Here is a 24,214-nt window from a genome sequence, read left to right as displayed (position 1 = left end):
CTGGAACTAATTTTCTTGTGTTCCAACCTGGCGCCCTGGCCAAGAAACTTCACATGAGTGGCAGACCATCTCCTCCCTCGCTGGCTCTGGGCCACAGTCTGTTTCCCCGAAATGCACACTGTTGTGCTGACAGCTAACAAATTAGGGCCGATTTACAGCCGGTTGTTTCTTTCCCCAAGCTAACATGGTCCCACAGACCCAAATCTGCATTGTTCCAGACCCACAGACATGGTTCTGGGAGCAGAGAGTCAGACAGCTTAATCAGAGACAGTCGGCCACATCAGTGTGTACCATGGATGTCTGCTGCCTCCCAGTGGACGAAGTCATAGTGCAAAATGATACAACAATAACCTCACTCACACAACGTACTATAGTCCCTGGCAATATCATGGTTCAATTATTGCTCTATATCGCTGTTTTTCAGCAATGAATTAATTAATGATGTTTCGTGGTAGATTATGGCATATTATTAGTCAAAACGTATTGAAATGCAAGTGATATGTTGTATTCTGGCCACTACACAGCAGGAATGTCACATGGATGAGACATCCATCCTTATTACATTACCTTAACTCGCACTCAATGTAACCAGCCATAGGTGCGTGAAAAAAGGTTCTGCGTCCATTCCGTGTGGAAGTGGTAAGTTTGTGGCTTCTTACTTTGTCCTTCTTCCCCACTCCCTTTGTAACCCTTTCTAAGTTTAGAATAAATACATTTGAGGCTAAAGTTCGCTAGTGTCATGTCTACAGGGCTCTAATAATGTTAAAACTCGTATTTAGGACGTCATAAACAGGTTTTCTATGCTGTAACTACGAAAATATTCCATTTATTGACATTGAAATCACAGTAAATGAATTTCTGCGATATAGGAATATTCCATTTATTGACATTGAATATATCGCAGAAATTCATTTACCGCGGTCGAGTCCGGAACCAGTTAACCGCTATAAACGAAAGATGACTGTATTGTGCAAGAAATGTGGAGAAAAAATGTGTAACAGTACTCATTCATCCATTTTCTATACTGCTTGTCCCCATTAGGGTCACAGGGAAGCTGGAGCCTGTCCCTAGACTTTGGGCGAGAGGTGGGGTACACCCCGGACTGGTCGGCAGTCAATCACAAATCCCAACCATTCACACTCACATTCACACCAACGGGCAATTTGGAGTCCAATGCACGTTTTGGGAATGTGTGAGGAAGCTGGAGTACCTGGAAAAAAACCCAAGCACAGGGCACGGGCCCAAACAAACCCACAATCTGACTTCTCGACTGTGAAGCCAACATGGTAACCGGTCGTCCACCATGCAGCCCACCATGGAACATATTTCCCATATTTTCTACGGGTAAAATCAACTTGGTTCCACCTTAGCGGTTGTATTGTATTGTTGTGGTGGTGTCTGCCCAGTACGGTTTGGACCTCCTGTGTGATTTTAACGGTGGCCTTCAGCTCCAATGTTGTTGGTGGTCTCAAATCAGGCTGCTGTAAAGTGCGCCACGGCTACGTCAGCAAAACACGTGGGAACCATTAAAGTCAATCTAAGCTAGCACTTCTCTTGTAAAGATGCAAAACTCTCTTTGCTAAATGCTAAAGATACTTTTCTAAGTTGACATACTTCAACAGCTGCATTGTGCTTTAGGCTTCCTAAACTCTTTTCCACACATACAGTTCCAGTTTTTTATGTACGACAGGATAAACATGGTAAATGTGAGCGTTTGAAGCTGCTGAATCACAGGACGGCTTGGTGGATGGAATGTGACAACAGACCTTGGCATCGCTTCAAATCCTCTAAAAACCGAATACTCATGTGCTCAGGTTGATCTGCTCACCTTGATGATCCACTTGAAACACATCCCCCCTCAGTTGTACAGTAGATGACCTGGAAGGAGCAGCAGGATGACCAGGTGGACCAGGTGGGCCGGGGAGACCCATTTCACCAGGTAGACCTCTCTCCCCTTTTGGTCCTTAACACCAAAAACAATATAGAACAGGTTCTTTTATAAAACCACACACCTGAACTGCGAGAGGACAGGCCAGGCCATTATATGGAATAATGACATTGTTTAATAATGATTTGGAGTGCATGAGAAAGTGAAAAGGAAAATGTAGCTCTCTTTGACCACAAGGTCATTTATTATCAAGTATATTGCACAGAAGTAACAAAACCAGTGTACTCATAATTTTTAAAAAGAGTACATTAGGAGGTTGCCAATAGCCAAAATTGTTAATGCCAATTAGGCCTGTCAAGATTGCAAATTTTGCTGGTCGATAATTGTGCTAAAATTTATCGACGATAATGGATAATTTCGACCTTTTTCAAATTTTTTAAAACCATATTATCATTTGGTTTATTATTATTCAATGATCATTTTGTCATGTCATTTTGTCATGTCACATTTGATGGCACTCAAGCATCGTGTACCTGAGGCACAGAAGCACTATACGACTCAAGAATCGAGGGACATCACCAGTCACAGACCAATCCTACTCATGGTGTCAAAAGATCTACACACGGCAACGCAATAGGTGGATAAAAAAAGGACAAGACAGTGAGCTAAAATGCAATGTTGCTGATATCTCCCAGGCAATTTCTACTGTTGGCTTTTCAACTCTATTGAAATGTTGCATTTCTTTTGCAATGTAGCGACCGACACTATTTTGCAATGTTTCGTTTAATATATATTCCGCCGATCAAATGCCTCAGTAACCGGTGGCTGTCGGGAAAAATGCTTTGCTTCGCATCTACACTGGAAATGTCGCATTCGGCTTAGAAACGATTACTTTTGTGCCCTCATTCATAATCGCGTCTGCTAGCTGACTGCTCGCACTAGCCCCCGCCTCCACTACTGGGACAAAGAGGCTTAATAGGCTAGCTGAGAAGATGCTCGCCCTCTTCTGTGTTCATTTCATATGGAGCCAGTGAACACAGACACATGCAGAGTGAACCCTCTTGTCATCCAGCCTGCGTGCCATGGGAGGACTAACAGATGGAGCAGACGCGCATACACGTAAATGTCAATTTATCCAGGGCTCATAATTATCGTCTTGTTTTTTTTAATCGTTCGATAATTGATATATCTCTTATCTTATCTCTTATGAATGCCAATGTTTTCTGGACCGGCACCAATTAGAGACCTTGACGATTAGTAAGTGTAAGACCACGTACCTGGCGACTATAGGAGACTCTGTAGTTAACTGGAATAGTGGCCTTAATTGGAGCGTATACGGTAAGTAAGCAAATTAGACAAATTATGGCACATATCTTACCAATTGGTCCGGGAAGACCTGATCTACCAGGTGGTCCTGCTGGTCCAGTTGTGCCAGGAGGCCCTGGTGGTCCAACAGGGCCTTGGGGGCCTCTTCCTCCTGCTAACCCGCAAGGAGAGTAGGAGCAGATTATCGTAGCTAGATAACATGTTTGTCAATAAGAACAAGTGTAACAAAAAGTGTCATTACATGATGTCCGTGAATGCACCTCACATCTGTGCTATTCAATTGCTACGCCACCACGAGGTGTGTGCCATGTTTACGGGCGACTTGGTCAAGCTTGAGCGGGATGGGAAGAACATCCGATTGTGGACTTAAGGCACCGTCCGTCACACAAACAGCTAGATAGCTAGCTATCAACTGGCTAGATATCAGTTGGAGAAGAGCGCGACATAAAGCGAAAGCTCACATTGTGTTGGCTGGGGGAATTACGCCCACAATGAAGACTACCGGGTACCGTTTGACAGTACTGTTTAATGACCAATTCGATCTATTAGCCCTGGCAGAGGGGTTGCGCTATAGAAGAAATGGTCCTCCTATTATTATTTAACTTACCAACTGAGTGTTGAATCAGAGCACCTGGACTCGCATGATTTTTAAGTTCTTGTTTCACTTCTCATCCAGGTCCAAATGCTCTGCAAATGCTCTGCTCTTCAACTCCCCAGATATGACATGTACTGAAAACCTTTACACATACTTTTTTTCCCCAAATAATTTATGAATTTGTGGATAAAAACGTGTTGTTGCTGAGCTGATCATGAAACTTGTTTTGTGCTGGCACACCGTGCTATTTTGCACTACCTCGAATTCAAACGGCAATTTAATGTCTTTTTATTATAGGGACTGTTTGCAACTGTTAGCAAAGGCTCTTGTGCACGTGTGTGTTACCTGGGGCGCAGTTTACATGCTCGGAGCAGGAAGAGGTCCCGATATAATGCTCGCAACACGTAACCTTTGCAAACAGTCTTTTCACATTTAAAATGTAAACAAATAAATATTAAATAAGATACTAAATAATAAAGATATTTGACACGTTTACGTTCAAAAGATTTCCGCCATTTGGGTCGCCGATTGTCATTGAAGGGTGATGGTGGGTCTCGCAGCCAAACCAGTTGAGAACCACTGGTTTAAAAGATCATTATAGACACCTGGTGGCAGGTATGATGGCGGTCCAATAGGAGTGGGTTGTGGAGCGTCCACCTCGTTATCAGCCGACGCCTGTGGTGGACTGTTGTCTGCTTGTGATGGGGTACGTCTTTCTTCCAGCTGCTTCATCTATATGACAGAAGAAGAGACAATATGTTTCCTGTCCGAACAGGAGTTTAAGTAGACAAGCTCTTTACCTTTGATTCGATGGCATCTACCCTGTTGCTCATGTCAGCGAACATGGTGCAGTTCATGCACTCTGTGGACAGACAAAGATAACTTTGTGGATTAAACAACGTCTCTTTTATTACAATTTCAGGAGCTCCAGCCAAGACACACAAGAGCAGTGCCTGTAATCAGCCGTGACCCAAGAGTTTATTAGGAATTCCTCCCCCCAAAAAATCTTGTCACTCACGAACAAGATAAATATTATTCATAGATGTCTCTTCCACTCTCGTTCTCTCTCGTTCTAATACAATACAGTCAAGCCCAGGGTGCACACCTGCTCGTCTCATGACTCAGCATGTTTTCATTCTTCCACGCGCCCCTCCTCTATACCCCGCAAACCAAAACCTTGCAGTGTGTGTAACACATGGTAACATAAACACACACACGCCTCAAAGCCACATTCTGATATTTTTGCATGGCCACAAGACAAACACAAAATGACATATTTAGGGACAAGCTTGAACAAATGAGGCGTATTTTCCTGGCAGAGGACTACAGAATAAAAGCGGCAATGTTTCATCTAATAATTGGGATATTACTTAAACCTCAACAAGTGGGCGTTTGTCATGAGTACGTCATCATTTCCACTAGCAATCTAAGCAAGATTCAATATCTAAAGCCAAACCTATAAATACACATTTGTGTTCCCGTGTTAGACCAGTTTGTGTATCTTAAGTAATATGTACCAAAATAAAAGGTATATAAAATTGACTGTTTTGCTTTTTTTTAGAAAAAGGATGGCAAAATATTTTGATTTCGTATACTGAATCTTCCTTAGATTCAATTTTTTGCAGTGCGACCGTTAATGCTGCACCCTTATGTATAAGGGAAGGCCTGATGAATACTGTACATTGTATTGAATAGTGGAGCACTTTCTGCTAAGATTTTTTTAATATAAATATTTATAATGTTTGTGACTTTTTCCAAAATATTTTATGATTCTTTTATTACTTTATCAGCATCAGATAATTAGAGTATCGTTTCTTTTTTTTTAATACATTACACGTTTAAAAAAAACAAAACACCATACGATTCCTTTCATTTCACACATTTCATTAAGTATCTAATCTTTTCCTCTGGGTGGGCCCAGAGGAGGGAGGTATTGAAAAGGCAGCTGATAATGCATTGTTGGTTTTGGCAGAATTCTGATCAAATAGCACTAACACTAGTTTTTTTCCCCACATTCCCCTTTGCTGTAAGCATCTACAAATAAAGTATATAAAATAATGCTATCTGCCTATTCCTGCCATTTCAAAGACATAACTTACAGTCCAGTAAATGTATACTGCTGTATACTGACTATTCTAAGCATATCCAAGTTTCATTTCTAGAAGATATATTGTAATAAACATGTTTTGCTGAAATGTGAGGGGTGTACACTTTTTTCAGCGCTGGTGTACTTTTACATTGTTTGCTGACTTGGATTGCCTATACTTGGAACCTTGCTTAGCATGTTTCTTTGGGTAACGTCAAAAAACTGCCTCCAATTACGTAAATTCCCCGGTTAGCATACAATATGGCGCGTCTTGTCGCGTTATTAAGGCACTGTGAGTCCATCTGTATTCTTAATATATTTTTTGATCAGAAAACATCTTTCCTTGATAGCATCCTATTAGCTAACGAACAAAATGGCAACCGGAAGTTAAGACGACTGTCTACGGTGATTTTTTTCAACACCGAAGTAAGGGAAATGTGGATTTTCGGAAATAATCTGAAGTATCCGACTCACCGCAAGTCCCTGGACGCGTCTAGACTGCGTTCTGACTGCTGATTGGATGAGAAAGGGAGAGGGACGTAGGCTAGGGTGCAATGAGCTTCACTGCGCGGGAGAGAAAAAAAGTGAGGGAGTTTTGAGTTGAACCTGAAGCAAGTTACGGCGCAGTTAAATAAAACAATTTAACAAGAGCACAGAAATGTGTTTTATAACGAGAAGCGCGGTGTAGCTACGTGCTCGGAGTCCGTGACACGCTAATCGCCGCGGTGGTGACTCCAGTAGAGGCAAATAGCGTGCTGCTGCAGCTGGCTGGACACTCACCGCTCTGAACAACATGTGCTTTCACTTTCACGTCTCCAAATACCAAAAAAAGTCTCCCGGCGACGTCAGGAGAAGTCTTTGCATTTGTCGCTAGTCGCTTTTGAGAAAATAAGTCACCAAGAAGGTTTGGAAAGTCGCCAGATTTAGAAAATCGCCACTAGACCGCACATGAGATGGGAAGCCATTCACAGATGGCGAATACATTAAAGAATCGTTCATAAAAATATCGGCGCATCTATTCAAATTCGAATTAAAAAATAAACAGGCAGTTATTCAGAAAATTAATGAATGCCTCTTTTGGCATTACCTTTGCAAAGATAGTCATGGACAGGACCAATAGAATGGTTATTTAGGACAATTTAGCGCTGGCGGTATTGGACGAACAACACAGATATGCAGGTATGTGAACTCTGATGGCCATTTTTATCTAAAAGTTGGCTACATTTTGTTTTAATTTCACACAAATATGGGGACCGCTCAGTAAGACTTACAGAGTAAAGTGTTTAAATTATTTCAGAGTAGGCCTACACATGTCGGCGCACTACTGTTTGATGAATTTTGTGGTAACAAGTTTATAAGCTGTGTAATGTTTTGTGGCTCCCGAAGATTTTTTTTTACTGAAAGGGGGAGGCAAAATGGTTCTTTTGATGGTAAAGGTTGCCGACCACTGGTCTATGATGTCATCAGCGGTTGACTCTCAAAAATGTAAAGACAAAACACGTTTGTAGTTTTATAATTATAGTTTTACATGCATAAAACAATTCTAAATGCATATAAATGACGAATGAAAGGGCTAAATGAACATTTAAGGTGACATTTACCTCCACTGAAGACCACTGTTCCCAAAGACACATTGTGGCAGTGAGACTTCTTCCTGTTTTGTTATTTCTTGAATTGAGTTGTGTTTCTCACATTTATCAAAATGTTGGCCCTTGCAACTTTCTTTGGCTCTATTTTGGGTTACAGTATTCATTCATCATTTATATGCAAATAAAACATTTTTCTGCATGTCGAACTATAATTGTAAAACTACAAAAACGTGTTTTGTGTTAACATTTTTGGCTTTCTGGAACGGATTAATTGGATTTATATTATTTCTCATGGGAAAAATTGATTCGGTTAGCGTCCATTTTGGTTAGAGGCAGACCTTCTGGAACAAGTTAATGACGCTAACCAAGGTTCCTCTGTATGATCACATAATCATCCTAGAAAACCCTTGCATTTTTTCTAAATAGAAGCCTTTTTCTGGTCTGTGGCTCTGGAATGTCAGCTGTCAGTCCTACAGATGGGACCCACCCACATTGTGGTCATAGCAGGGAAAACCAGGAATCGGGCAACAACTGGCGCTCAAAAATACCACCACAACAAAAAAAGACCCAAGCATCTACGGTCTGCCTAAATTGACGTCTCCAACCACGGCACACAGGATGCTAACTGAGGTTTCTGCGCCACTGAAATCGGACAGGGTGAACGGCTGGAGCACGTCTCCAGCCACATTTAACCCGATCACGTGACGTAATGTGACTGTATGTTCATGGGTGTGGTTTCTCACTGCCTCATTGCAACCTCTTGAAGCTCTCCTTGGAACGCGGCCACAAGCGGAAACAACAATCAACAGCATCAACCAGCGCCCATCACAAAGGATTCATATCAAGAAAGTCTTGGTCTCAACTGGTCATACAAGCTCCTACGGGGGGTCAATGTGCAAAAAACCACAAGAAACGTCACACTTGCGGACTCCTATGTGTGTCGCGTGCCACATGTGCACACCACATACGTATTTAGTGCGGCCAACGCACGTTCAGATATTTCGTACATCCTCCATCTTACGCCTTCATTTTCACCTCCACTTCGTTCTCCACAAACAAACAAACAAAAAAAAACAGCGATTTGGGGAACGCCAAAAATCGCACGGCCAAAAAATCATACGTCCGGTTGTGACCTAGGCTGTAGGGGACTGACAAGCACACGTCTGTAAAATCTGAGCAAGATTGGTTGAAAAACATGGCCACCATCAAGCAAAACGTCTTTCCAGGGGCACGGGACTTAGCTTGGAGGATATACTGTATGTATTACATGTATTCTAGCATGTTGCTATCACAGCTAATGCAATTGATTCAAGACTGGTGCTCTATTGTACAGCAGGCTTGTGCAAAATTTCAAATTTGCAATTTCTATCCAATTCATAAGAAGAATTTAAATTTGCATTGAATTGGCTCCAGCCGACAGGATGTTGAATTGGAAATAGAATTGCATGAAGTTGAATTAAATTCACTGCAATTTAGCGAAATACAAGTAACAGGAAGAAATTGTTACTCTTAACAAAGGTTTTGGCTTAAATACTAAAAATACTATGATTCTGGAATACTGTACATCAAAATTCGCAATTGGAATTTTATCTAATTTCAATTCTACTTCCTTCAAATCGAATTTGAATTGCAATTCTACTTTCTGTTTGCAACCTCAATTCAAAGTCATGGAATTTAATTTGAATTTGGGAGCGTTGTGAATTCCATCCATCCATTTTCTATGCCGCTTATTCTCATTGGGGTTGCGGGTATGCTGGAGCCTATCCCAGCTGACTTTGGTCGAGAAGCGGGGTAAAGTCTGGACTGGTCGCCAGCCAATCGCAGGGCACATATAGACAAACAACCATTCACACTCACATTCATACCTGTGGACAATTTAGAGCCGCCAGTTAACCTAACATGCATGTTTTTGGAATGTGGGAGGAAACCGGAGTACCCGGAGAACACCCACGCACACACGGGGAGAACATGCAAACTCCACACCAACGGAGATTCGAACCCAGGTCTTCCCGATCTCCTGACTGTGTGGCCAACTGTGTGGCCACCGTGCGGCCCGCAATGTGTAATTTGATTGAGATTGAGTCTCCTTTCGTCTTTTTTTTTTTTTTTTTTTTTTTTTTTTTTTTTACCTACTTTGGTCGGATGCAACATGTCTGGCATCTGTTTTGCTTCAAGCACAGTTGAGTTATCTATCCAAAAGCTCCTCTGACTCACCTATGATTGATTTCTGCTCTCCAGACCGCTTAAGCTCCTTTCTTCAGTATTAATGGGGCTGACTCTTCTTGTCTGTGCCTCTTGTCCAGAGCCAAGAATCAGCTGGCCATATGTTATTATATCATAAAGACACCCCGTAGGAAAAAATGAGAAGAAAAAAAGACTAACAGAGCGATAGAGTGGTGTGTTTTCTAAAGGGGACCATGTTGATTTAAATTTCTGGGGTTTAGAATTTTATTATGTTGGGTTAGAAAACCAAACTTCCCTTGTGTTCATGCTGATGTTTACAGTGAGACCGCAGCCATAGGGCCTGTGCTTGGATCCATAATTACAGCAAGGCAATATAAGACAGAGCTATTTTTCTTGGACTGCGCTCAAGCTCATGGAAAAAGAATCCAAAGTCAGTTGTGTTTAGTGACAGGTCAAATAAACACAAACCTATAGAAAACAATCTGCTTGAAACAAAGACAAGGGGGGAACGATTCGTCCCATCACAACCGAAAGAGATACAACAACAAGAAAATCAATAGAAAACACCATATGGTTGTCACTGTGCACAGTCTACAACGCGTAAGCCAAACCAATGTTAGTCTTGTGTGATAAGATGATGAGAGACACACGAGCAGAGTAAACGTGATTGGGAACTCTTGAAATAACAACAAAAATGCAGACTGATTTGATGAATCATCTGTGCCATTACATCGGAATTTGCAGTGAAAGAAGACAGTGGAGGATATCTTACAAAGTACACTTCAAACTACAGCAAAAGTGTCGAGGCTGCAATGCTTTCTACATCACAGCTGAATGGAGATTACAAGCGCGTGCATGTGTGCGTGCGTGTCCCGCAGACAACCTCCAAGAAGACTGGCCACATCCCAGGAGCCTGTTGTCCACACCGGCCCTCACCACCAAGTGGTCAGCAACTGCTGGCATTAAGAACAGCTGGTGTACACACACACACACACGCAAACACACCTACACATTAACGTCACATGGGCACACACCCATTTTCACCACATGTTGACAATGCCATATTTTCAGCAGCCAAGATTCCTGGCAGTCCACACTATAAGAACGTTTAGCATTTCCACCACGGCACCCCTTGACAGGTCACACACCATTTCAATAAAACAAGACTTCATAACAATTTGCATCTAGCAGTACAATAGAAGTGACGCAACGACTCCCAAGCAGAAATGTATTCAATCATCTCATCGTCTGTCTTTGTCCAGCCTTTTAGCCTTCAACCGCAGGACTAGATGAATGGCCTTGCTAGTACAAAGACTTGACACCATCTCGCGTGATTCTGGGAGGGAGCAGCGAGTCTTTATAGACTGAAATTAAAGGCGACATGATTGCGGTTCCATTGATTTTACTGAAAGAGTGGAGACAGAAGAGTGATGAACGACACACTGAGTGCGATTTTCAAAAGCGAGTACACGCCTCGCATTTCAGCAAGCATTTTATTATATAATCTCGAGGGACAATACTATAGAAATGAAAGTTGGACTTACTTTAACTAGTGGACAGCTTTTATAGCAGTGTAGATTTAATATCTACTAAAAAAAAAAGTCAACACACAGCCATTATTGTCTGAATAGCTGGAAACACGAGTAAGTACATCTCACAAGTATGAATATTTAGTGTGAGAACCATTGTTATCAATCACTGCCTTAATCCTCTTGGGCATGGAGTTCACCAGAGCTGCACAGGTGGTTACTGGAGTCCTCTTCCACTCCTCCATGATGACATCACTGGTGGAGCTGATAAATGTTAGACACCTTGCACTCCTCCACGTTCCTGCCGCTTGAGGATGCTCCACAGGTGCTCAACTGGATTCAGATCTGAAGACATACTTGGCCACTCCATCACAATCACCTTCCGCTTCGTCAGCAAGACACTTGTCATCTTCGAGGTGCGTTTGGTTCGTGATCATGTTGTAAAACCAATTTTCCAATCATGCTGATCATGCTCTGCTTTACAATGTCAACATACACGTTTCCCTCAATGAACCACAGCTCGCCAGTACCAGCAGCATTCATGCAGTCGGAGACCATGACATTCCCACCACTTGGCCGCAGGCAAAACACAATTATCTTGGTACCCGTTTGTGTTGCCAGCTTTTTAGACAACAATGGCTGTGTGTTGAGTCATCATCAGTGGGCAGTAAATCTATACTGCTATACAAGCTGTACACTGACTACTACTACTAAAGTATTTCATTTATACAAGTATACTGTGGTGCAATTTCTTATTGTTTGTCATACTTAAATGTTTCAGATCATCAAACAAATTTGAATATTAGTCAATGACAACACAACTGACGACAAAATGCAGTTTTTAAATGAAGCTTTTTATTATTAAGGGAGAAAAAAATCCAAAACTACAAGGCCCTGTGTGAAAAAGTGATTGCTCTCCTGTTAAAACATAACTTAACTGAGATTAATTGAGCTTTATCAGTCTGGAAAAGATTATAAAGCCATTTCTAAAGCTTTGGGACTCCAGCGAACCACATTGAGAGCCATTATCCAGAGAGCCATTAATGGTGAAAACATGGAACAGTGGTGAACCTTCCCCAGGAGTGGCCGGCCAACCAAAATTACCCCAAGAGCGTAATGGCGACTCATCAAAGAGGTCACACAAGACCCCACAACAACATCCAAACAACTGCAGGCCTTACGTGCCTCAGTTATTCATGACTCCATCATAAGAAAGACACTGGGCATGGCAGAGCTCCAAGACAAAAACCACTGCTGAACAAAATGAACTTTAAGGCTCGTCCGTCTCAATTTTTCCAGAAAACATCTTGATGATCCCCAAGAACTTTGGCAAAATATTCTGTGGTCTTACGAGACAAAAGTTTAACTTGGAAAGTGTGTGTCCCGTTACATCTGGCATAAAAGTAAAAAAAGAACATCATACCAACAGTAAAATATGGTGGTGGTAGTGTGATGGTCTGGGGCTGTTTTGCTGCTTCAAAACCTGGAAGACTTGCTGTGATAAATGGAACCATGAATTCTGGTGTCTACCAAAAAATCCTGAAGGAGAATGTGCAGCCATCTGTTGGTGACCTCATGCTGAAACCAACTTGGGTTCTGCAGCAGGACAATGATCCAAAACACACCAGCAAGTCCACCTCTGAATGGCTGAAATAAAACAAAATTAAGATTTTGGCGTGGCCTAGGCAAAGTCCTGACCTGAATCCTATTGAGATGCTGTGGCATGACCTTAAAAAGGTGGTTCATGCTCACCCTCCAATGTGGCTGAATTACAACAATTCTGCAAAGATGAGTGGGACAAAATCCCTCCGCTGCAAGAGACTCATTGCAAGCTATCGCAAACGCTCAAGTGCAGTTGTTGTCATTGACTAATATTTGAATTTGTTTGGTGATCTAAAACATTTGTGACAAACATGCAAAAAAAAAAAAGAAAAGAAATCAGTAAGGGGGCAAACACTTATTCACACCATCATATCTGTGCCTCATTTCTGTGCAAAATGAATGCAGACACCTGCAACAAGTGCTTGAAGGTGATATTGTGCAAGTAACGTCTTGTAAGTAATGTAGCGTCTTGACAGAGGCACACAGAGTCTGGTGCTCTTTTTGAACTTTATTTGCCGACCTTAACACACCAACAGCGGTGCTCTGTTCCGAACTAGCGCAAACATTCCTCCGTCGCTTTTTATACAAGCAACACACTTCCTCATTATCCACCTATCCCATCCATGGCGAGCGAGATGCATTCACAAACACTGCAATTCTGAACTTTACAACACAAGCAGATTGCTCCACTAATTGGATTTTGCTCAGTTAATACACAACATTGTTGTAATGGCAGTCCAACATCACCACAATTGTGTATCAATTATCAAGATCTGCTTGAATTGTGGGGAATGTAAGCACTTAATCAGTGGAGTGCATGTACTTAAAGTAGTGTCAAATCTATCATCAATCAATTTTTTTTGCACATTCCCTGTGTTCTGCATTACTTATTCTTATTACTTATTCAATAAAAATAAAAAGGTTTTGTTTTTGGATAAATGAGCAACCAGTACAGATTTGACACCGGTATGGGATAATATGCAATACCCAACACTAACTGAGAAGATATTCTGGAACAAAAATGCCTGACAAAATGTGACGGGTATACCCATTTTTGCAAGATACTGTATTAAAGTAAAAAGTACCAGGAACAAAACGTTTTAACAAGGTTCCTGTGCTGTTGTGTGTTGTTGGCTGTGGCCTCAGTGAACATTACACAAATCAAGGTATTTGCATTAGACTCCCTCTTTGTGCCCAAGTACACCGGTTGATCCAAATACAGCATACAGCTGGTCCCAATTCAGCATTGTGACGGCTAAACCATTAGCTGGCTCTGCAGATGTGTTTTTTTTTTTTTTAACAGTTAGATAAATCATCCCTGAACTAAATTTAGGTTCTGGTTCCCACGTCAAAACACACAATGGTCTTCTGGTTTCTGGGGAAAAGTTACTACGCCTACAGTTCTTTCATTGATAGTGTATATAATGGATTGGACCCTCATACAAAACCAAACCTGCCTGATGCTTAGAAGCAGCTCTTTACCCAAATAATTCCCTTACATGTTAAACAGGCAAAATTCATGGCCTGTTTTGACTCCAAAAATACACAGAAACCTGCAGATTAGAGATAACATTTATGGACACACATATGGTTCTTATCATAGTCATAAACTTTTCCAGGGATCTTTTTTTTGGGCCAGGGGGGTTCTTAACCTGCTTAACTGTGTAAAAGCGGGTGTATGCAGACTGCAGGAGGAATTGTCATGGGGCGGTAAGAAGGACCCAGTGAGAAACTGTTGAAATAAATGGAAAACACAGAAGGAGCATGGAGAAAACATCACTCATCAGGCACAGCTGAGCTCTCTCGTAGCTCCTAGCAGGTCAAAGGTTACCTCTGACCTACATTATATTTGAGCGCAACCGGAGATGCAATAGAGGCATCATTCATATCCTCACGTTGCAGAAGTTGCAGGCTACAGAAGCACATGTGGGATATGCATCTGTTTAATCACTTTACCATAACGAGCGAAGAGAAGGTTACCTGTAGGACATGGGAAGTGTGATATATTAAATGGGAAGCGGTCAGGAAATTGTTCCTTCTCAATCTGAGGTCAGGAATTGACCCGAGAATCAATTCCAGACCTTTCGCCGCCCTAGTAATGTGACACCGCTGTAATTGGTAGGGTCCTCTGGCTTCACTTTTTAAAAATTGGGAACCTCCAGTGAGGCCTTTAAAGGTTCCCATCCCCCAAAATATAATTACTATATGTCAGGCTGAAGTAGTTTTAAAAGATCGACTCATATAAAGTGGAAAAAATATGATTATCTATTTTACAGCCGTTTTTGGGAAGCAGTTGTTGTTCGGGACAATTGAGTGAGGATATTTAAGAGACTTCTTAAGGGATAAAATATAAATGGAGTTTCACTTGTATAGCACTTCAAGGTACTCAAAGCGCTTTGACACTGTTACCACATTTATCGACTGATGACGCAGCATCAAGGCTCAAGGATACTTCAACATGTTCACGGCACGGCTGGAGGATCAAACCAGCAACCTTCAGGTTGGGAGACGACCACTCTACCACCTGAGCCATGCCGCTCCATGTACTATTGGCTCAAGGATAAGATCAGTCCAGTCACCAGTGATAAACAATGTAGTCCTCAAAAATAGACTCAAAACTGGTGAATCACGATGTCACTGAATGTCAGCGTGCGTCCTCCATTTAAGGAGCTTGGATATTTCCAGTATATTTCCACTGGATTCATCACTTTTTTGTGTCAGTAACGCACAGCAACAATATTTTATTATTGTACAAAAAAATCAATGACTAAACCCCAATTTTGCCCAACTTAATGAGCTCTTTCTCTATATTTATGGGTGTTGGGGGGCTTCTGAAGTGGAGCCAGAATCCAACAAACCAAAACCAGAGATGAGGTCAAGTTCATTGGATAAGACTGTTGTCCCATTCAAAAACACTACGCCAAGTCATGGCCAGTTTTCTACTTTCTACACAGATACATGCACAGGCAAAAACGCTGACAGAATCTACTCATTTAAGATAAAGTGGCGATCCAGCTGGAAACAATTAACTTATTGTTTCTCAGTGTGTTCTTGTGTACTGTTTGCCTACTTTCTAAGAATGATTAGCAATGACTTTGTTGTGAAGGTTGATCTGCTGGAAGGTAGTCATGCTTATTAACTCATTCAATCCCAGGCATTTTTCAAAAGAAAACCCCTTCGGGACCGGACATTTTAGACAATTTTGACAATTTTTCTATGCCTATTTAAATATGAAAGCTAACAAAAAAAAAAAAAGATTAGACTCTCATCTTTCATCAGAAAAAAAGGTTTGTTTCCACCATTTTCCATTCTTTAGTAATTGGCAGTAGAACATATGTAAGTTTCAGGAAAATATCAGTTCCCAACAAGAAAAGGGAGAAATTTCAAGCACTTTGACACAATTTTTTTCCTTTTGTGACAGCTCAAATAGCTTAACAAATACTGTATACCATAACATAAACAACACAAAAAAGTGTTGTTTTACATCAAAATAACAATGTATTTACAAATATAACACAATAAACTTTTACAATTTTCACATTTGGAAATAAACTGTGTGTGTGTGTGTATGTGTGTGCATGTCAGTGCACGCGCGTGTGTCTACTGCATGCGTTAAAATTTCCCTACAATGCGTAAGCTTCTGCATACTACACTCCTCTGTGCTCTTCCACTTCCTCCTTGCTGTCGAGTGTGTTTTTTTATATGCAAATTATCCATGCCGAGCTCTTATCAAATGCACTTGTGCCATCTTGTGGCCGTTTGTATGGCTTAAAACTACTTTAAATGTGACATCTATTAGGGTGCAGTTGCGTCATCACCTCTTTTTGCCTCTCGAGCAAAGAAACGTAAAAGACGTATAACTACTTCTTTGGGATCGGGCGTTCGGGTTTATAAAAACCTATGAATACGTCTTTGGTATTGAATGAGTTAATATGAAGCCACTTTCCCACAAAACCAACTGGCTAGGGGACCATGATATAGAAACCTCCTCACCCTTTTCCTGCAGTGATATCATTCTATTTTTTAACAAAGTCCAACCTCCAGCCGGCCATATGGTGACAATTTCCCCTGCCTTCTTTGGCAATTTAGAGTGTAAAGTGGTTTTGTCAAACCTTTAACTAAACAGCCACATTACCTTCTTCACACTCCTGTAGCACCTTTTGGTCTCAAGTGAACCATAATGGCTAGCATGACAGAACGAGCGGATACAGCCATGTGTTAATCTTTGTGTGAAATAACATCCAGCGCTACGTAAATAATCGCTTCCAACGGCTTTGTAATAAAAGTCTCTCTTGATTCCATTAGCTAATGTGTGTTTTCTTAAACTGGCATAAATCCTGGTCCTTTCCAAGTGTAACAAAGGTAATTATGACCAATAAGCACAATTTGAGAGTTGAGGTCATTTTGAAGTAATTTGGACAGACTGTGCCCAACGCTTTTAAGAGCATAGCTATATAAAACACACCTTTACACTTGCTAAAAATATCATACCAAAATGCTGCTTTGTGGTTACACGGTGGAACCTAAAATGTCAAAACTCAAATTTCTTTGCCTTAAAAAACATTTTATTCCTGTGGGAAACAGTGGAAATTTAATTAATCCGAATCAGAGGCAAGTTGCCCCCATCGGGAAAAAAAACAATATTAACTGTACAGGCACTGTTTTAGTAGCATTTTAACATTTAACAGTCATTCAAGTGTAAAAATAAGTTAACGACTGTCATGTTAATACGTCAAAACTTGGTTCCTGAATAAGGGTGTCACGAGACACTGCACGAGACTGTGTCCACCAAAACTAGACGAGACGAGATTTTAACCTTAATTTTAAGAAAAGTACAATGAAAAACTACTGACTAGACAAACAAAATTTTTTATTTTTTTATTTTTAAGTCACAAAATAATGTGGGTGCGTTTTGAAATGTTTATTAAATTGACGCCCAAAAATATTATCATCAACATTGTTTGAGACCAAATAAACCACTGTCCTGATATTATGTAATAATAATAATAATAATAATAATAGTAAAGCTCACTGTTTTTCTCTGTGTCTACTTGTCTTTGTCTATCTATGTCAGGGCTGTCCAGCTGTCCTTTGATAGTTATAATAAAAAAAAATTATAATAAAAAAAAACATTATCCACATACAGTATTTAAAGACTTTGTTTTTATTAGTTATTAGTATCAACAGTTTAACTTTACGTTACATTATGCCTTTTTGCTCTATTTTTCCACTTTTTCTGGGTTTTTGTTTATTTTATTTCTGCAATGCGCCACGTTCCACAGATGGCTCCTGCGCCACACTTTGGACACCCATTCATGTTTCGCCAGGAAGGCGAGGGGAGTGTGTTGAAGCGCTGCCTACTTGGCGCTGTTGGACAGGGGCTGGGTTGCATTGTGGAGGGTTGTTTACAGCTTCCAGACGTGCATTGCACGCCGTTACAGAGGTGGAGCTCACTCCCGTTCGCATGCTCGGCAGAGACTTCACTTTGTTGATGGCTTGTATTTAATGCCGAATAAATGCATGACATAAGAAACACTTCGATGCGCACCCTTACTTGCTAATTACAGCAACCATGTGGCTAAATTGTCAACATAGATCTCTTCTATGTATGAGGTGTGTGTGTGCAGATGATCGCAGGTTATATAAAATTGGCGCTCTGTGATTAAGGGTGCAGACAAGTTTGAACATCTACGTGGGGCTGGTCTAACAAATCTTAAGTAAAATTGATCAAATGTAAAATTACTGCAGCTTCTGCTTGGACATCAACAAATAGCAAGCCACTGTTCAAAGCCGATGGAAAAAACAGCCACACGTCACTCACTGACGCTCGGAACACCAATGTAGGTTGGATTGCAGTGCACCTAAAGCACTTAATATGTGCTTCCAATACTGCCTTGCCCATTGCCACTTCCATATTATACTGTATTATCATTCATAGTAGCAATGCCATAGTTCACAGTCTGATTGGCTTCTGGTTGCCCTATTCTCCCAATACAGCTTTTCCCCGAACACGAAATCTCGTCACGTTTTAGTGTAACGTCTCAAATTGATTACTGTCATTGTGCGCGTACCGGAAATGCCAAATAACATTATCTACTTCTTTTCTCCTCTTTAATTGTGAATTGCAACCACTCGAGTTAGGCCCTCCCTTTCCGCTACGTAACTAAGATGGCGACTATTTCGGTGCACACTCAACATTTTGGGAGTGCTAAACATTGCACTCTGTGTAAATGTACTTACACAGTGTGAGAGTACGGAAGTGCATGATTTGAGACACAACCAATGTCTAGTATGTCCCTAATGGTTGTGAGAAGACTGCACACAAAGCACTGTACCGTATATACACACTCATGTGTAACCACCAGACTGTTCCACATACTTCTTCAGGATGACTGCACTGCCATAGTCTTTAGTGGGCACACAGTTTGTGGTCTGTGGTATCCGAGAAGGACACCACTGACCATCACTGAGAAAGTGCAGTCTACAACCTCAGCTCTTTATAGACAGCCCTGCTGGAAGTTCCATCCATCCAGCTTCTATACCGCTTGTCCTCATTAGGGTTGTGGGGTGTGCTGGGTATCCCAGCGAGAGGCGGGGTACATCCTAGACTTGGTCGCCAGCCAATCGCAGGGCACATATAGACAAACAACCATTCATACTCACATTCATGCCTATGGACAATTTAGAGTCGCCAATTAACCTAACATGCATGTTTCTGGAATGTGGGAGGAAACCAGAGTACCCAGAGAAAACCCACGCACGCACGGGGAGAACATGCAAACTCTACACAGAGATGCCCAAGCGGAGATTCCTGACTGTGTGGCCAACATGCTAACCACTTGGCCACCATGCGGCCCCTGCTTGAAATTCCACCAATGTATTCATTCATTCATTCATTCTTTCAACAAAGCTGACCTTCATAGAGATATCACTGGCTAGGCCTGTCACGATAATCAATTATCCACATGATAAATAAAAACAAACTCGATCATTTTGCCGGCCTCGATATATTGACATGTGCATGCGTGTTTGTTTTCCTCCTCTCTCTCTACCAAACAAGCTGGATAACACCTGGGCGCGTTGGTTCTATAGCAGAATGAATGGAGTGAGTGAACCCTCCTGTCAGTGACTCAGTCTCTTTGTCCCAGTGGGGAGAGGCGGCTAGCTATGTGTGTTGTGTGCTACACGATCAAATACTTTCTTCGGGACATGTCACATATTCATGTGCAACTTTTGCTAAAAGAGACTGAGAGTCAATTTTACTTTCATTGGGGTTTTTTGTGTCTTTTTTGTTTGTTTATTATACTGTTTGTTTAATTGATTTTATTCAAAAGCTGTGGACATTCCAATTACAATGTTAAATACTCAAGTTGATTACTTTTGATACGGTGTCCTCACATTATTCTGCCATATATTGTGTTATCATTACATTCATGAGATAACGGTCTCAAAATGATGTGGACATTAATATCGTTGATCGGCAATCATTTGCAGGACAATTATCGTCCAGCAAAACCTGTTACCATGACAGGCCTATATGTTTAAGACTTACATTGTATTCATGCCAAGGGCACACCTGTTGTACAATAGCACAAGCAGGAGTTACACAGCAACATGAAGTAACAGTCAGTTAACTACATGCTGCTGCTAAACAGACACAGGACGGATGTGGCAAAAAGCACAGGGCTTTTATTTCAGGCCTTGGGACACACTTTTATACGCACACTGTGTTAGTAAAAAACTCAGCTTACCTTGACGACACTCCTGGCCAACAAACCCGGGGCAACACCTCCACTCCAGCGCAGTCACCTGCTTGTAGGCAACCTTGAAAGATGGTCTGATGATGGTCCTGTAGCTGGAAAAATTGAACAACTACTTATTACATATGTGGATTTTTTGTCGTTGAGTGGATTTCCACGTGAGCAAACAGGAGACGATGGAAAACACAGAGAAATGGGGAAAAAAGGAATAACGATTGCTCCATTTCATACTACTTAATTTATGCTCATAAAGGAAGTAATTCACAATACTGCTACTATGTATCACTTTGTCTTTTACTATGTTTTTTTTTTTTTTATCATAATCATTGATTGGCGGTGACAAACCGTATGGTGGTCCTAACTGATAGTATGAAAACAAAGCATCTATTTCAACTTGAGCTTACATTGCCTTGCCCTGTAAAGCAAAACTACAGTACCTGATGACTTTGGAGCAAGGTCCAGGCCAACGGCAGGATTGGAACACTCTCTGCACGGTGGTTTCGGTGCCATTTGGCACCTGACAGGACACCATCTTGGAGACAGCATACTGACACCAGTTCCTAATGCACAGGACAAGAGAGCGGTGATAACCCGTAACGGGTCCTTTAAATATTCTCATTCGTTCGTGCCCAATGACAAAAAAATGTCTGCCAAAAAAACTGTTGTAAGATATAACATTTTTTTTATATTAGGATATATATATATTTTTTGAAATATATTTTATTTTATAGTATAGATTTTTCACTTTCAACAAGTTAGGCAGTATCACCGTAAGATGTGTCAATGATTGGCAGCAACATTGATTTTCATGCATTGTTATTTTTTCTAAAAAAAATGTCAGCTTCCCAAAAACTGCTGTAAAAATATTGGCTTTCTTACCAATATCCGATATTGTCCAGCAATTGATTATCGATACCGATATCAACCAATACCGATGTATGAAGCAGATCTTCCCTCAAACTAATGTCAGGTCATCATCTTGTGTAATGAATGAATACATTATGCTTCTTTTATTGTGATGCCAGTGGATGCATTTCACAAATAACACTGTTTATACAAATACGACGAACACTGCAATATGCAATGTAAGTCATACAAAAAGTGTCATTTATTTGAAACATTTTGTCTCAACAAAAAAAATCATGAGCGATGACCATCATCTAAAATAACATGTTCTCCTAATATCAACAAGGACAGGTTAGTCTTAATAAATTCACAAATAAAAATCCAATTAGGCCGCACGGTGGCTGAGTGGTTAGCATGTTGGCCACACAGTCAGGGGATCGGGAAGATCTGGGTTCGAATTGCCGTTGGGCATTTCTGTGTGGAGTTTGCATGTTCTCCCCGTGTGTGTGGGGGTTTTCTTCGGGTATTCCGGTTTCCTCCCACATTCCAAAAACATGCATGTTAGGTTAATTGGCGACTCTAAATTGTCTATAGGTATGAATGTGAGTGTGAATGGTTGTTTGTCTATATGTGCCCTGTGATTGGCTGGCGACCAGTCCAGGGTGTACCCCGCCTGTCGCCCGAAGTCAGCTGGGATAGGCTCCAGCATGCCCCTGCCACCCTAGTGAGGATGAGCGGCATAGAAAATGGATGAATGGAAGAATACAATTAAATAATGCTGGCAGCGATGCAATTGGGAAAGGCGCTCATTTTTATGTACCACAAACATTCATATTAGATCAAAGTAAAATGCAACGTATTACACTCTGGACTAATACAATCACTGAAATTATAAACTGGGCTCATTCAGCATGTGACACATGAACGTAGCATGAAAAAAACATGTTAGATTGGATGTATTAAAGGAAGGCACCTTACTCCACCCTTGCATGACCAGAGCTTTCGTTGCAGATTGTATATTTATAATCCAAAGGCCAAACTTGAAAGTAATACCAAGACATACTGAGCCACCAATCTTGATGCTGTGTGGAGCACATCATCACTCATGCACCGATATCATTATCATCAGAAAAAATGATACCAATACGAACCCATATCTCATTTTTATGCCAATATCAGCTGATAATATAAGACAAAAACGGACATCACTAGTATGTTTATATAAATAAAATATGATTAAAGTAATATTTGCTTATTATTATGACTTGGTCCTGAAATGGATCAGTGATGGGCAGCAACATTGATTTCCATGCATTATTTTTCTTTAAAAAAAAACCCCAAAAAAACTCCCAGTCAAGGTCCTCATGACAAAAAAATGTCACACACTCATATTTTTTCTTTTTACGTGCACACCATTATCAAAAATCTAAAGCAGGGTTCACCAACGTGGTGCCCACGGGCACCAGGTAGCCCCTCACGACCACATGAGGTGCCCGCAAGCCTGCTTGTCATTCAGGTTTTCAGTTAATAATGTGAGAACACTTGAAAGAAAAATATTCTGAAACATAAAATGTGAGTTGTGGATACCAGCATTTTGTGAATGTTTTGGTAAAACAAGCATATTTGACCTGTTTGGGTTGAAATAAGGTATGAAAATCATTTCTACAAAAATGAGTAGCTCGTGGCCATTTTCATTTTCTAAAAGTAGCTCTCGCAAGAAAAAACGTTGGTGACCCCTGATCTAAAGAGACACACACTCATTATTTCAGTAGAAAGGCCCCCTTGCAGAAAAGCTGTAAAATAAAAGGTGTGAAATCTTGGTGCATGCTTTGAATGGGGAAAAAGTAGCGACACCTTGTGGACAAATAACATTAAAAATGTACGTATTGATGTTTGTTGAGATAACCATGGGATAGTAGTATCAATTGGACATTTTTTGTACAATGTGTCAATTTTTGAGTCACTTTGCCATTTTAGGCTAATCTGAGGGACAACGATGACAATTGTAACATATTAAAAAATGAAAAGAGCATCTGGGAAATTTGACCTACATTCATTCAACACTGCCAAAATGATTTGGTGGAAAATTGAATGGAATAAAACGTCTTTAGGAGCTTTAAAGAGTAATAACAATAATACAGTATGCATGTACAACAAAGTTAAAATGACTTGGGGGGGAACCCTAGGATCCCTAGGATCTCCACGTAGGTGCGGAGGTAAGCTCACCTGAGTTGGGTGTGTGATCCTGTACCGGGTGGTCCAGTGTTGCTGCCACTCTGGTCGGTTATGATGCGCTGCCTCTGTACAGTGATGCCTGGGAGGCGATAAATAAAACCCGTGCCCATCGTTACGCTAAATACACAAGTGCAAAGAGTATACAAAAACACCAAAGCCATTGTCTCTTGTTTGGGCGTGTTACTGATTTAAAGCTGCATAAATGACGATAATTAGAATTTAAAAAAAAAAAAGGTTCCAAAGAATTCCCAACAAGTCTATAAGCACATCGCAATGTAATCTAGAAGTGTTGCTCTTCCTATAGTACAATGGCGACTAACATTGTGTAGAGGAGTCAAATATCCACTGTGCTTAAAAGACGCATAGAGTGTGGGAGAGGGCTAAAGTTAGCGCTCGAATGGCAATCTGACCCACAACAAACAACATTTACATATACCAGTTTAACCACAGTATTATTGTTGCAGCCAATTGCAACTTCTTGTTCACTGTTTTCTCTTGATTTCCACCGTAATTCAACATAAAAGATGACACATTTTAAGCCTTAAAAATGCATGACTGCATTATCTTGCAGTAA

At 40.9% G+C, this 24,214-nt stretch overlaps 1 protein-coding gene across 4 annotated transcripts in view; it reads right to left on the bottom strand.

Moving 5' to 3' along the window:
- The window catches only part of LOC129191104 (collagen alpha-1(XXVI) chain), a 31,879-nt gene that overhangs the window by 7,472 nt on the left and 193 nt on the right, over positions 1-24,214 (bottom strand). Inside the window, exons 2-8 of one of the 4 annotated variants that reach the window (XM_054794121.1) lie at positions 23,632-23,719; positions 20,997-21,119; positions 20,551-20,654; positions 4,610-4,671; positions 4,415-4,541; positions 3,267-3,368; positions 1,829-1,963 (exon numbers count right to left, since the gene is read on the bottom strand). In XM_054794121.1, the coding sequence (XP_054650096.1) occupies positions 1,829-1,963; positions 3,267-3,368; positions 4,415-4,541; positions 4,610-4,671; positions 20,551-20,654; positions 20,997-21,091 (625 nt within the window). In that variant the 5' untranslated portion in view covers positions 21,092-21,119; positions 23,632-23,719. Of the gene's footprint in view, positions 1-1,828; positions 1,964-3,266; positions 3,369-4,414; positions 4,542-4,609; positions 4,672-20,550; positions 20,655-20,996; positions 21,120-23,631; positions 24,032-24,214 lie in introns of those variants that run through there. The other 3 variants (XM_054794117.1, XM_054794119.1, XM_054794120.1) reach the window with 3 other exon arrangements.

Source organism: Dunckerocampus dactyliophorus, chromosome 12 (assembly GCF_027744805.1).
Source record: "Dunckerocampus dactyliophorus isolate RoL2022-P2 chromosome 12, RoL_Ddac_1.1, whole genome shotgun sequence".
Lineage (NCBI taxonomy): Eukaryota > Metazoa > Chordata > Actinopteri > Syngnathiformes > Syngnathidae > Dunckerocampus > Dunckerocampus dactyliophorus.
The sequence above is the reverse complement of the archived record's forward strand: the minus strand, read 5'-3'. Positions and strand labels throughout refer to the sequence as shown.